General features: G+C 39.6%; 1 protein-coding gene across 1 annotated transcript in view; it reads left to right on the top strand.

Moving 5' to 3' along the window:
- LOC138059510 (tetratricopeptide repeat protein 17-like) overlaps nt 1–14,059 on the top strand; it is a 26,197-nt gene continuing 12,138 nt past the window's right edge. Inside the window, exons 1-8 of the mRNA XM_068905157.1 lie at nt 1–174; nt 2,694–2,956; nt 5,622–5,847; nt 6,468–6,577; nt 8,498–8,645; nt 9,096–9,235; nt 10,609–10,810; nt 11,549–13,437. Coding sequence (XP_068761258.1) covers nt 58–174; nt 2,694–2,956; nt 5,622–5,847; nt 6,468–6,577; nt 8,498–8,645; nt 9,096–9,235; nt 10,609–10,810; nt 11,549–13,437 — 3,095 coding nt within the window. The 5' untranslated portion in view covers nt 1–57. The remainder of the gene's footprint in view (nt 175–2,693; nt 2,957–5,621; nt 5,848–6,467; nt 6,578–8,497; nt 8,646–9,095; nt 9,236–10,608; nt 10,811–11,548; nt 13,438–14,059) is intronic.

Here is a 14,059-nt window from a genome sequence, read left to right as displayed (position 1 = left end):
GAGAATACTGGGTTCTAGGAAGCTCTTCATTCTCAAAATGGTCGAGGCGTTCAGAAAATGTGTACCATTAATTTAGCATTTTATTTTATTTCCTTGGCAACTTTATACTCTTTACCTTTTTGCAAAGGAGCAACACACTGGATTGTTACGGAAGATGGAAGAATCCAGCAACAGGTAGGGTGCACTGTTTAACCGATTGTTTATTTAATGTATAATATAATAGAACTCAAACCTGTTTGTTTTAATTTCGTGGCTTCGTTCGATGCTGATACGCTTAATCGACGTTTTCATTTAGAGAGAAACATTTTACCGCAATTATATTTGACTTAAGGTAATTCCCTTGAAAATGAAGCACTCTGCAGATTTTTATCAAACTTGGCACAACTGAGATTCATACACAGGACATTGAAAAAATGCAATAAAAAGATGGGGTCACCGTACCGTGCTTGTATTCGCGCTTCATGCCCTTTATTCTAGGTGTATTTTACCGATTTACGCGAGAAGCGTTGGAAACTTGATCAACCCGAAAAATTGTTGTTATAGCAAAAGCTACCGAATATTACTGAAAACGTGAGCCTACAAAATTAATGTACTTGTTGTCTGGGCTATACATATATAATCTTTTAGTAAAGTAATTTCAAATTGATCAATCTTGCAAATAAATGTAAACAAATTGGACCTCAACAGTCGTCACCTTGCACTCAGTGCGGCAGGTACAAAACACAGGTACAGGAAGTATTCTAAACATTCATAAAAGCTAACCTCAGGCCTTGAAACCTTTTTTTAAAATTAGGCCTAAGGTTAGCATTTATGAATGTTTAGGATACTTTCTGTATTGGTAAAACAATGACCTGTGACCTGTTATCTGTGTTTTGTACCTGCTGCACTCAGTGTCTGGCTCCAAATGCAGTTTCATATCATTTATAAATAATGTAAATACCACTACTTCTGCTATCCAACTTTTTCCCTCCTTAATTATGTTTTCCATATACCTATTACGAGTAAATAAAACCATTAAAAATGCGGGGTCACCGTGCTCGTTTCTTCGCAACACAGCAACAAATGGGCGGCAAAAGAGCAATTTCAGCTTCAAAATGAGACTTTTCCACAAAAGGCCTGGAGCGAGTTTCAAAACAATGACTTCTTAACCAAGAAGAATGGTTTTGAATCTCAGTTATTTTTCGTAAAAGCAAGTACTGTTGTCACAGTGGTACAATCCATTACCTTTTACCATTCAGTCGATCTCTATCAAAGAGAGGAATGCTGGAGCTGCCATTGATTGGTAGGCATTTTCTAGGCATGGAATAAGCACATTTTGACAACTTTGTTAACAACTTTCTGGCTGATTCTGCATAATTTCTTGAAGCCACTTATTCGTACTTGTGTCCTCTGTGAGAAATTTGACTAAGTACTTGGGACAAGATTTGAAACAGTTCCCGTTTTGAAACTACTTTCTTGTTGTTTCCTGTGAAGAGTTTGCCGTTGCTGTAAGTCCATTTCTTTTGAGTTACAATGTATCATCTGATGTTCCCATTTTGTTACTTGTTTCGGCTCAGATCAATCCTCGTTTCCTGGAAGGCAGAGTTGCTTCTCTGTTTTTTCTTTCAAAAAACTTTTGGCCTTTGTAAAAATCATCTTATAAATAAGTTATTTGTGAGTCTTTTCAATTCCTCTATTTTGCTATTATAGAAATTTATTTCATTTACGCTATTGCATTGGTGTGAGTCTGCCATTATACATGTAGCACTGATAAATTTACCACATGTGGCTCTGGTGTCAAAATGTGAATCAATCAAAGTTTGGACTGAAAGTGGCCTGGGATGAATAATAAGAATTTTAATGTTTAATTATAATTTATTATGGAGAATTTGTATGATCTGCTTGTGTCGTCAAGTGGACAAGAGGGTGTGCAACGGATCCAGAGATAGGGAATTCAAGTTCAAGTTCGGGTGACTGAAAAGAAAAGTCTTGAGATTAGTGTGAAAAGTCTGTGAGGGGTGTAATGTAGAGGGAGTGGGTATAAAGGGATATTCAAGGATCGAGGGGGCTGTGTGAAAGGTACGGGGTATAGTTATGTGAAAGAATAGTGGTGTAGGATAGAGGTAACGGAGAAGACCAGGGAGGGGTAGGAGAAGTAGAACAGAAGAAAGGAATATCACATTCTTATTGAGACCCCCCAAAAACCAAGCTTTTGTTTTTTAACTATACCCCCAAAAAGGAAAATCCCTTTTTAGACAGTTGATAAAAGAAACCGTATAAAAAAAGTCTGGACTGGTTTTCGCTTTTGAGCACTTGCTCTTGCTTTCTGAAGTGAAAGACAATTGTATGTACATGTAGTTTGCTTGGCTTTCTTTAAAAACAATGCGAACAAGAGCGATTTTCTGAAAGACACCCCTGAGGGTTAACAGTAACCTTAAATAAAGCATTATCTGAAGTTAGCAGCTTAGATATGGGGGTTTTGCTTAACAACATGACCTTGGCAAAAGTCTTTCCAAGCTCCTTACAAATGTACATTTGACTTTTATTTATGAACTTGATAAATATGAATAAAAAATGCTGCACTTCAATTTTCCACACTTAAGAATGCTTAAAAGATGTTTTGTTGTAACAGTATCATAGATTTTACTGTCAGTTAAATTATAATAATCTTTAGAAGAAGCCACTAGCATCTAAAAATCTCCTATGTGTTTCAGGTTGACTCCATCTTTAATCTCAAAAGTCCACATGACCTGGTGACCTTCATTCATCAACAGGATGCATTTGAAAGGCTCAAGATTTTGCGTGAAGAATACTTAGTAGAAAAAAGAAAGGTGATAAAAGCCAGGAAGAAGGAGCGAGGGGAGATAAAGAAATCATTCTACAAGATAGATCCTGACTGTATTGATGCAGGGCGTCACATTTCCGAGTTTGAGTTGCATCTGGACATGACTCTCTCATTCGCTGAAAAAGGCATCAAGTATGAACGTTTCCATTTGACAGGGCGAATACCAGGGCATGATGGGGGTTTGATAGGTGTCTCCTTTTGGATTGAGGGTCTTAGGAGGGACTCTCAGGTTTTGTTGCTTTTGAGAAAATCATTATTTAATTTTATTAAAGGGTCATGTGACTTAAATATGAATTTTTTCCTAAATGTACATGTAGTTAAAATATTTTAACCCATTCACTCCTCAGACAGCCAGTGATGCCTTCAATTGACGAGTAAAATCGTCTGGAGTTAGACAGAGTAAATTCAATCTCGTACCCAGAGTCCTTGGGCTTTTTGGTCAGCGGGTGAGGGCCTGGAAAGACTCTGGGATAATGGACTTAAACAATTTTTTTGATTGGCTGCTTACATGAGAATGGCAGTCTGACAGGAAGTCGGTTACTAAGTACATATAATGTGAAGAAGTACAGAAACATAAAAATGAAGTAGAAGAGGACATTGGTGTTGTTTGCACAAAAAATTTGATTGTGCTGCTTGCATGATGGTATTCTACACAATGGAATGCATGCTGAAACACTTAAAATACACTTACCGAAAGTGTCAGACGTTTCATCTTTCACTCTTTTTTATAGCAAGCCAATGACCATTTCTCTGTGAAAAGAAACCAGTTCTTTTACGGTGTGTACAAAGACTTAAGTTTATGTTTCTCAAACACTTTTAACCCACCATTTTGAGTCAATCATTTTCATTTTCTACTTTTAACTGTTTTCTGTTTCCTTTTTAAACTCAAGCATGCGCAATAAGAGTGGAACCCCATGTTTTCTGGGAGAATGGAGTCCATTTTGGGTACGAGATTGGAGTAAAATCTGTTGAACATGAAAATTTGGTTTTATCAAACGAGTTGATAAAGGGCAAAATTAATTACCACCATGAAAGATTTGGAAAGTGAAGCTTAAAACCAAATTTTCATGTTTCACTCTCCCACCGATGCAGCACCACAGTTTCTTTCAGAAACTAGAAATTTGTTGAGAAAAGTCTCACTCCCAGGAGTGAATGGGTTAAGCTGCTTTCTTTGTGACAGCACTGACTTTTCAGGAATCCATGGTTAACTAAAATGTAGGTTGGGTGCTTGGGCTTTTGCTGGAGGAGAGCCAGCCAACCCCTCAACAGAGTAATGCTCCCATGGCCAGCAATCTCTGCAACCCAGCCATGAGCCCTCTTACCAGGCATCCGGGCACATGTCACTCTGATAAACAGTGGCAGTAGGAAGGGAGGGGGGGGGGGGGGGGGGCAAAAGTCCACCTGGACAAACATGCACAAAGTGACTGGCAAAATGTCTGATGTGGTCAAGTGACCCCTCCAGGAGTGAGACTTACGTTTTTGCCTGAGACTCACCGTTTTTTGGACAATGTCACGGTCTCATGATGAGGCTCAAAAATCTCATGCTAAACAGATTCACAGGCCGATGAAATTCACTTTCCTTGGATATTTTCATTTCTGCCTTGTAAAATTGATTTTCTGGTGCCAATTCTGTAGAGATCCACAGTTCTAAGGCATAATTATTTGTCATATTTGATCGACTGGTTGACAAGACACAGACCTCACAACCATAATTATTTAGAAGACAATTCCAAATAAGGTTATTGTTACCAGTTTGTCGCATCTAGATATGTTTCGTCCGGTTAGTTTCAAAGCTTTATTTTGATGCACTGGTTTTCATCTGGTTTTAATGGGTTTGCTCTGTGTAATGCCAGGCAATTTTACTTGCAAATAGGAGACAGTACAGGAGTCAATGGGTTCAACTGCATTTAACAACATTTAAATCCATTTTTGTATTTTTTTTCACTGTTTACAATATGAACCCTTAGCCTTTGCTAGCTTTTCGTTTATGCTGCAAAGTTCTGATCTGCAGTTGAATCAGTTTGAAAAAATAGTCTTTATTATACATGTCTTTTTGCAATTATCGACTAGCAAAATAATTAATTATAAATAACAACTATTCACCGAAGTGGAAGTTGCTATTGGTGGATACAATGTATGTACCGAGCCACAAAGTGGCAAGGTAAATATCCACCACTAGCCACCAACAGTGAGAGAGAACAGCGCATTTTGTTAATGGATACATGTACCTCTGGATTTCCTCTCTCTCTTCAAGAACCAATACTATTTTAATTTGATGTTATTTGATAGGAGCACCCAACGCTAATCTTTGGGGAAATAATCATGTGTTCGGGAGAGTCAAGCTGTTCTAAGGATTTTGGTTCTACAGTATGTTGCTAAACAGCTATAGATTTCTTTACTAAAACATCACCTAAAAGATTTGCAACCATGGGAAAACTAGCCCCTTCCTTTTTCAGAAGGGGTACCTTTGCAATTTTTGGCACTGTAGCAGTCTTGGATGAGCAAATTGTTCGCTGGGAAGTTCTTAGAATGTAAAATTTTCGGACACTTTAATTTTCAGCTAACTTAAAGATATCCGAACAGATCAAGTTCTTCTACATGTAGGTGATAAAAACATCTGTTTAGAAAGTCTTTATGCATTACAAGGGGCCTAGAAATGTCTCTCAAAGGCTGTTGGCTTGATTTGCTCATCTGGTGCCCTTGATTTGATACGAATTACAGTGTAGCACTTGTGCTAGAGAAGATAACCTCTCAATAAAGACTTTAAAGTCATTATTTAATCTAGACTGTTTTTTAGTATTCCAGATCATGTTAACCTCTGTCAGCCTCTTCCCGAGCATGTCGTTCCTCCTGTATGCCGAGCCAAGTTGCCAACTGTTATATACAGTTATGACCACCTTGATGGTGTCAGTTCTCGGCAGCAGTTGAACACCAGTGTGGAGACAACCATGTTGACATCGCTATCATCATATTTTAAGACAGCAGAGGAGTTGGGTAGACGTGTGAGTTTGGCTCTGAAGACGGTGAGGTCTATTATTACAGTATGTACTGTTTACTGTCTAGTAAACAAGCAGTATTTTTTTAGCTTTTAGTTCTTAGGTGCAAACAGCCTTTGGTTTTAATGATACAGTACTGTAGTTCAATTTTTTTTTGTGGCTCAATTCACGCTCATATTACATGTACCTGTAATCATGAGACTATTACATTTTTTAGTTTTAAGTTCTCAGAAGGATTTGAAAGGACCCTCACAGCCATTACACTGTACATAACTAATAACTTGATGCCCAACATATAGTAGGACATGTAGGACATGAATGGTGCTAGCTATGGCATTTATCTTGTAGTTCTTTGGTCTTAAAGCAATTGCAGGTCCTTTTTAATCATCAGCCTGGTCAGAATAGAGGTATTCGTCCTTGTTTGATTTTGGCAATTTTCTCAAAAGGGAGAGAAAAAGATACAACAACAGAATTTACGGTAGATCCTTTACAGCAAGCAGTAACCTGCCCTTTTCAGTCTGCCATTTCACGTAAACATGATGCAAAATCAATCTTGCTAATAATTAATCTGAAAAGAAGGGCCCCAAAACACTGTGACATAGCTAGCCCCTTTCTAAACTCAATATTTACTTTTTATTACTTTGTAGAACTCAAGCTCCTGGGTCTTGCTAAATCTTGCAGCATATTACTGGAGAATCAAAGGCAATGCTTTGGAAGCTGTGGAATGTCTTCGACAAGCCTTGTATTTTTCACCCAGGTTGGGTATTTTTAAATGCAAAAATGAAAAAATTTTGATATGGCTTATCATAATAATAATAATAATAATAATAATGATAAGCCATATACATGTGATACACGTGCATTGCTTCTGGATAATTTATTATGCAGAGGTAATGCATAATTATGATGATTTGCTGTTAGTGAGTTTCTTTAATTATTGTCCAATGAAACTTCTTGGTTTGTTACTTCTTTTTGCACTGAATTACCTTTGTACACATGTATATACATGTAGATCGTTTTCACCGTCACACAACAAACAAATAAAATCAAAACCGTTCAAAAACTTGGAATGTTGAGACAAATTCATAAAATTAATCACCTCACCGATTCTAACATCTGTGCAGTACATCGTTTCTGATGTTGGTGCACCACGGTTGTGCACCAATGTGGCAGCCAGAAATCAACATGAACATCTGGAATTCATTTAGTGATGAAAGCACTTACTTTTCGCTCATGAAATAAAATACATGTTTATGAACACAGTCAGGCTGCTGGGAATCATAGGCATAGATATTTTTTTCAACCAAATAACTTTGTATTTCAAAATTCTGTATTTTCAAAACGAAAGATGTCATGGAACTGGAAACTTGAAAAAAACTGTTTTTTTAGGTTATCTGTGAAAATATGCGCAATAAAGAAACCTTAAGCGAAACCTGTTCATCATGTTTTACTGGATGCTGTTTCATTTTCATGTATGTACAGGTACATGTAGAACAAATTATATGTGAAATCACTTACATCCTGACAGAAAAATCTTAAACGATTTCTGTCCCTTTTTTTTTGTCTGTCGCTATGTTGGGTTACCAGCCATGGATGGATGAATAATTATTGGAACAGTTCAATTAATTTTAATCAGAAACCCATAAGGGTTGAAACGTGTAACGTGCATTCACAGCTTCCGAATATTCAGTGCTAAGTACCATATTTGGAAACCCCTCGCTCCAGTTAATTTCGTGCGAGAACATTGGTGGTATTGCGTCACAGTGTTTTTGCAAACTGATTGGTTGAATGTTTCTCTCTTGTTGTTCCAAATATGGTACTTAGCAAATTGAATATTCAGAAGCTTGTTTTCCAGCACACAAGGGGCCGTTACATGTTTCAACCCTTATGGGTTTCTGTTTTAATTTATTCAACTTTCTTTATTCAATTCAAGGGAAGGGAAGGATACCAGAGGTTATACCAGAGGTTATCCCTATCAAGGGTATCTGCCCTCAGCCAGGTTTAATTGACTGAAAGTCGATTTAGATGAGGGAGCAATATGGTAACCCTTGCAGGGCTCGAAATTAACGAAAAAATCCAGTCGCATTTTGCGATAAGATATGAAAATTTAGTCGCAAAATCGCCGCGCTGCATTGTGTTGTCAGTGGTTTAGCAAAAAAATATGAGCCCGCAATACTTGTGTGTAAAGAAACCGCTGAAAAAGGCGAATGATCAAAGGAATGGAGCTGTGCACGTAACATTGCAGCTAAATTACTCTACAATTAAGCTATCTTCAGAGAAAATTCACAGCGAGAAACAAAGTAATTTTGTCATTTATTTATTTATTTTAGCAAACGTAGCAGCAAAGTGGCAACTGCTAACCCTTTTGTTTCGAAACAGTGAAGGTGACAACAAGTCGCAAAATTGCGACTTCTCCAGATATTTTAGTCGCAAAGGGAAAAATTTAGTAGCAAATGCGACTGTATTGGTCGCAATTTCGAGCCCTGCCTTGGGGCGAGGGTTGAACCCGCGTCGCAGAGGTGGAAGGCACAGTTGATAACTGCTAAGTGAAGAGGGCACAAACTCCTTCTACAGTAGTGTGTCTTCGTGTTTAAGTTGTACTCTGCTATCTTGTTTGACAAATAGATGAGCAAATATTGGTTGCTTTTTATAGCTGTGATATTTTTGTTATTTTCAGGGAGCACAAGGACCGTGCATTGATGAGTCTAGCTGCAGTGCTCTATCATGCAAATTACGGCCATGACTCAATAGTACTGCTTCACTCAGCAATGGACACCTGTAGTGAGCAGTCTGTTTATCACTTTCTACTTGGAAATATCTATGCTGTGAGTAAGCTTCTTATCGTTAAACAGCTGCCAGTAGTTGAAACCCTGGCCAGAACAACACTCAGGGTGTTTAAAAATTATAACATGAGAGGCACAGTGTACTGCTTGATTCATATTCAATTTGGCATCTTCAAGTGGTTTCACTTTCCTATCTTCTCAGAATAGCAGCAATTGGCCCTGTTTCAGTACATAAGTCCCTCTTACTAAGTTTGAAGGCCCCAGTCTTGTAACTTATGGCCAGTCTTTTTTTCCAGTTCGAACGATGACCATAAGTGAACTGGAAAAAGTAATGAGTTTTACAGACTTACAATGGAGCCATGAGTGAATAGGGAATATTAATTTTGCCTCTTACAGTACCTGTTGGACAGTTGAACAAAATGTACTATTTGGTTGGAAAATCATCATAAGTACTTAATTTAAATTTGTTTTGCTTTCTGGTCCACCTGACAGTCCCTCAAGATGTTTGAGATGGCAGATCTCTGCTACAGGTTCACAATGGTTTTCTCCCCAAACACTGAAACGCTTTGTGAAAGAATAAAAGCTGCGAGATGTGAATTGAAACTAAAGGAACTGTTGACGAAAAGACAATTGTAAGTGGCAGTAGTGTGAATTTTTTTCGGGGGGGGGGGGGGGAGGGGGGAGAGGGGGAGAGGGGGGAGAGGGGGGAACAGGGCTGGTGCAGTGGTGTGAGCACTCACTTCTCACCAGTGTGGCCCTGGTTCGATTCCCAGACTTAACATTTGGGTTGAATTTGTTGGTTCTCTGCTCCAATAAGTTTTTCTCAGGGTACTCCGGTTTCAGTCCCCTCTCCTCAAAAACCAACATTTGATTTGTGTTAATTGTTGATTTCAGTTTACAGTGTCCCCAATCAGTACTACAGCGTTAGAAGTCTAGACACTTAAATAAAGTCCCTTTCCTTTCCTTTTCCTTCCTTTCCGTGCGCTTAATTATTGAATTTGACTGGTGCGCGGTCAACAGCTGTTGATCGATTAACTGCACGGACAGCCTGTGTGCAGGTTATTAAAGGCCCTTTACTTAGTGAAAACAGTTCTTAAACCAAGCACCGCATTTTGTGCTTTCAACCCTATCGTCTTCAGGTTTCTAATACATTTAAGCCTCATGTTACCCTTTTATGGTGGCGTGAATGTGCTTTATCTTTTTCTGCAGGGCTGGCAATTTTTTTCATTCTTTCACCTACTGTTCCAAGAAAATTTTTGCGGTTTTGGCGCCTTTTTTCTGCGATCTACAAAGAAGAAAGATAAGAAGAAGTTGTTCAAGCAAAATAGTTATCGCAATTTTATACACAAAAGGTTACTCCTGATAAAGTTCTAGTGCTTGATATGGTTTGTAGGATGGAAAGTGACTCTCTTGGCGAAGACGAATACTGACTTGACGAGGAAACAACTTTCGATAATTACTTGCAACCAGTCTATGTACTTTTAATCTGTTTTCCTTTTTCCATGTAGTTTAAGCTGCATTTTGTTTTAAAACGGTTAAAAATAACTACCGCGTTAATTCCCAACAACAAAAACGCGGTCTGTCGCAATGTCAACAACTAGTTTCGGAAAACTTCGATCCGCGAAAAGTAAAATGCCGGCAAACGTTCGTGCCATATGGTAATCATCCTGACAAGATAGTCATGGCCTGCTGCTACCGTATTCTTAAATTTGGATGTTTTTGTATTTCTGTGTCATTCTTTTCAGAATCTGTGTTTTTTTTCACATGTCAGCCGTGTTTCCTTGTTGTCACAAAAGGTGTCAGGCAGCGGAACACCAAGGTTCCCGAGTCCTGAAATCTCGTATCTTTCCTTCCCCTCCCCCCTACAAGTTGCACCCGCTCTCCCGTAGGGGTAGAAGACAGATTAGCCCATCCGTAGCCCTTTCCATCACCACACCTTCTCCACCATAGAAATGATTTTTGTTGCGGAAGAAATGAGACGTACCTTTTTCTTGTTTGTTTTCAGGGATTTTGATGAGAAGTTGGACAGCCTTAAAACACCAGAATTGGAAGAGGATAAAGACCTTAGCAGAGAAGAAAGAAAAAGGGTACACTCGCTTCCTTTGGAGGTATACAAGCGACAGCTGAAACGAATCTTTTCACTCTACACACGGGGAAGGGCTAAATCTACGGATGCGTGCAAGAGCAGAGATGTATCAGCTAAACAGGTGTGTGCTTAGGGCTTTTGGTAATCTCGCCACCAGGGAGATTCGCCATTAACCAGCTCGTTCCCACTGAGTCGACAGCGGACTACTGAGAACTGTTAAGTTAAAGGAACGAAGAATACTTGGTGGCAGAGGTCTTTCTTAGGTCTTTCTCAGTTTCTCCAATGGGCCATTTCCGAGATGCCGTTTGTCTCGGTTTCGAAGTGAGTCTTGGTACTCAACTGTTGTAAGGGAAATTAGTTTGATTCACATAAAAATACGCAACTCAGTTCCATTTGAATGGTTGTGCACCAGGACTCACTTTGAAACTGAGGCATGCAGCAACTCGGAAATGGGCTATTCGTTCACATTGTACAGTAGAAGGGACGTTCCGTTATGGAATTGGCACTCAACGGGTTTAAAGCAAAGTTGGAGTAAGAACGATTTACACCACATTATTTTGGTTTGTCATGCAATACCGAGGATGACTGCGTGACGAGTAATAAAGAAGCACTCACTGGAAGGCTACACAATAGTCAGTTCTAAGAACGTTATTTCACATTATTAAAAAGACAATTGGTGAAGTTGCATGGAATTGAGGGTCGGTTTAAGCGTTCTTGTCTTGTCAGTAAATTACGCTGTCATGCCAATGGAGTATCATGAATCACCACAAAGAAGTACAACAAAAGAGTGTAGTGTATTCCTTACAAACGTCGCATCATTTTAACTCTGTTAATCTCCTTAATACTTTTTTTCTTTCAGGAATCGGTCGCCCTATCTGACGATTCTGTCGCAAGTGGACCGCAAACAAGTTCATTACGAAAGCAAGAGAATGAGAAATTGTCTTTTACCGAACAAAAGTCAAATAATCAAGGCAGCTCGAAGGCTACTCTATCTAAACCTGGTGATACGAAAGAGGGAAAAAGTGTGGACTCTATTGAAAAAGGAAGCGAATCAAGTGGAGAGCTTAGAGCCACAAACTCTGGGCCACTTAACAACCATACAGTCGAAGGGAAAACGATGGAGAATCTTGCAGAAGCTCGCCAACCGCTAAACTGTTTGCGAGATGTCGTTAAAACTGTAGGTACTAGTGAGAAAACCGCGGCGTTGAACATGGAGGAAGTGAAGAAAGATAAAAGGCCAGAATCTGGTACAGGTACCGATGAAGAAGAAAATGCTAAGAGAGATCTAGATCAAACTAAAACCAGTTCTGTTGAAAGTGCATCTTCGGTTGTCGAGAAAGAAAGCCAAGTTAAGAAAGTCGCGTATCCGAGTGGACGAAGGAGCCGTCGAGGAGAGAGCGGGCTTAAAATTTCGTCAGGCGAAGCTCATAACAGAGAAGACACCGTTGAAGTTGTGATAATGGGGCAAAGTAAACTTCCCAAGCAAAAAGGGGAATCGATGTTGATGAGTAAAAACGGACCGGGTGTTGATAAATTGGCTTCAAAGAACACACGAGAAATGTCCGGTGTCGCTGATGCAATGTTTGTGGATCCTGAAGGTAATCAGGCTTTTGGTCCCAAACATACCCCACCACTAGAGAGCAAACACTTGTTAACTCGAACCAACAACTGTGCAAATGTGGAAGGAAAGAAACGGAAAGGTGAATTGTTCGGAATGGGTTGTTTATCACGGGTTCCCAGCAAGGAGGACGATGATGTTACGACACAATCGGTAGTTAGTGAAACTGAGTTTCCTGATTTCGAAATTAAGCAAAAGGCAGAAATTATGAAACCACTTCCTGTACAATCTGATGCTGGGGCGAAGTTAAGCGAGCAAACTTCAGAGGAGGAAATTTCACCACCATCTTCTTCCTCGAATACCACTGCGACTGGTGTCACCCGAGAGGCAAGGATGGTTGAAGAACAGGGAACGTACAGAAGTGATGCTGAGGCCGATTTGGTGGAGAAAGACGATACAGCTGATAAAAGGGAGGACAAAAATTTAGGCTCCCAAAATTCTAACTCAAAATTTGCCAAGGAAAGCGTAATAAAGACTGTTGCTAAGAGTGTGATAGATGACAAATTAAGCTGTGAAACTAGTGGTTGTCCAAAACAACACGAACAGTTGATTTATAGCGACAGCAAAGTTTCTGATTTGAAAGTAGCTGAAAAAAGCGACGAGAAAATGTCTTCCTTGGAAAACAAACCCAATGTTGGGGGAGACGAAGATGTTCCCAAAACGAGCCAGGGATGTACCGGAAAGAGTGAAGACTGCCCAGGAAAGAAACAAAGAAAGAGCGAATTGAAAACGTCTCCTTCTGTAACCTCGGAACGCAGATACCACGATGAGGAAAACGACATGTTAAAACATGATCGTGCGAAAAGCAAGACCGCTGCACAGACGAGGAAGAGACAAAAAGCGACTGATACATTAAACCTAGAGCAAAAGAATGCAGACTTGAAATCAAGCCGCACATTGAGAAGTGATACGACATCGCAGAATGTCAAGGACAAAGTAGAGGAAGCTGAGTTTCACAAAGTCGGAGCGGGCTCCAGTGTGTTTGAAACCAGTTTTTTCAACGTTCCAACAAGTGGCTCTTTGCAGGAACTCAACGATGAGCAGTGTAAACACATTGAAGGTGTCCAAGCGCTTGTCATCCGGAACAAACACTTCAGTGCCTGGCTATCACTCGACACCAAGAACATCGAGTAAGTGTATTCAATTTTTTTAGTGTCTGGGTATCACTCGACTTCAACAATGTCGAGTAACTCTGTTCAATTTTTTTTACGGCTCTAAGGCACCTGCCATTGGTGTCGCTTTAAAAGTAGGATAAATAGCATACACACCAAGAAAGCGTGGAGTTCAGTCATTGTTTCTGTTGTTGAGTTTTTTTGTTACCGGTTTGGGTAGCATACCAACCTAACTACACCTTGCGAGAGCTGCTTCATGACCATGGCTCATACACTAACTTTTGCATGGTAACGTTGTTTTGCGCAAGGACATCGGACGACGACGACGCTAACGAGAACGTCGTATAAAAAAATATTATTTCCCATTATTGTAACAATTTCGTTACAACCCCAAGTCGTTCCGATTGGAAAGTGTACATCAACATTCCAGAAATAAAATTGACATGAACAGTTTGGTTATTTGGGAAGAAAATTAAAATGGTTCGTCAGGTTCGCTCGTCCTCTACACAACCTCAAATTTGGTTAACTCACGTCGTTGTCAGGAGGACTGGACGGCAAAGAAATGTACGAAAATGTAAAACGCACGTGCAGGGCGAGCAGAGCCTTTGTTTTTGTTTATTGAGCCCACTGTTGTTTTGGC

This window comes from Montipora capricornis, chromosome 8 (genome assembly GCF_036669925.1).
Source record: "Montipora capricornis isolate CH-2021 chromosome 8, ASM3666992v2, whole genome shotgun sequence".
Taxonomy (NCBI): domain Eukaryota; kingdom Metazoa; phylum Cnidaria; class Anthozoa; order Scleractinia; family Acroporidae; genus Montipora; species Montipora capricornis.
This window is presented reverse-complemented; position numbering and strand designations above follow the sequence as displayed.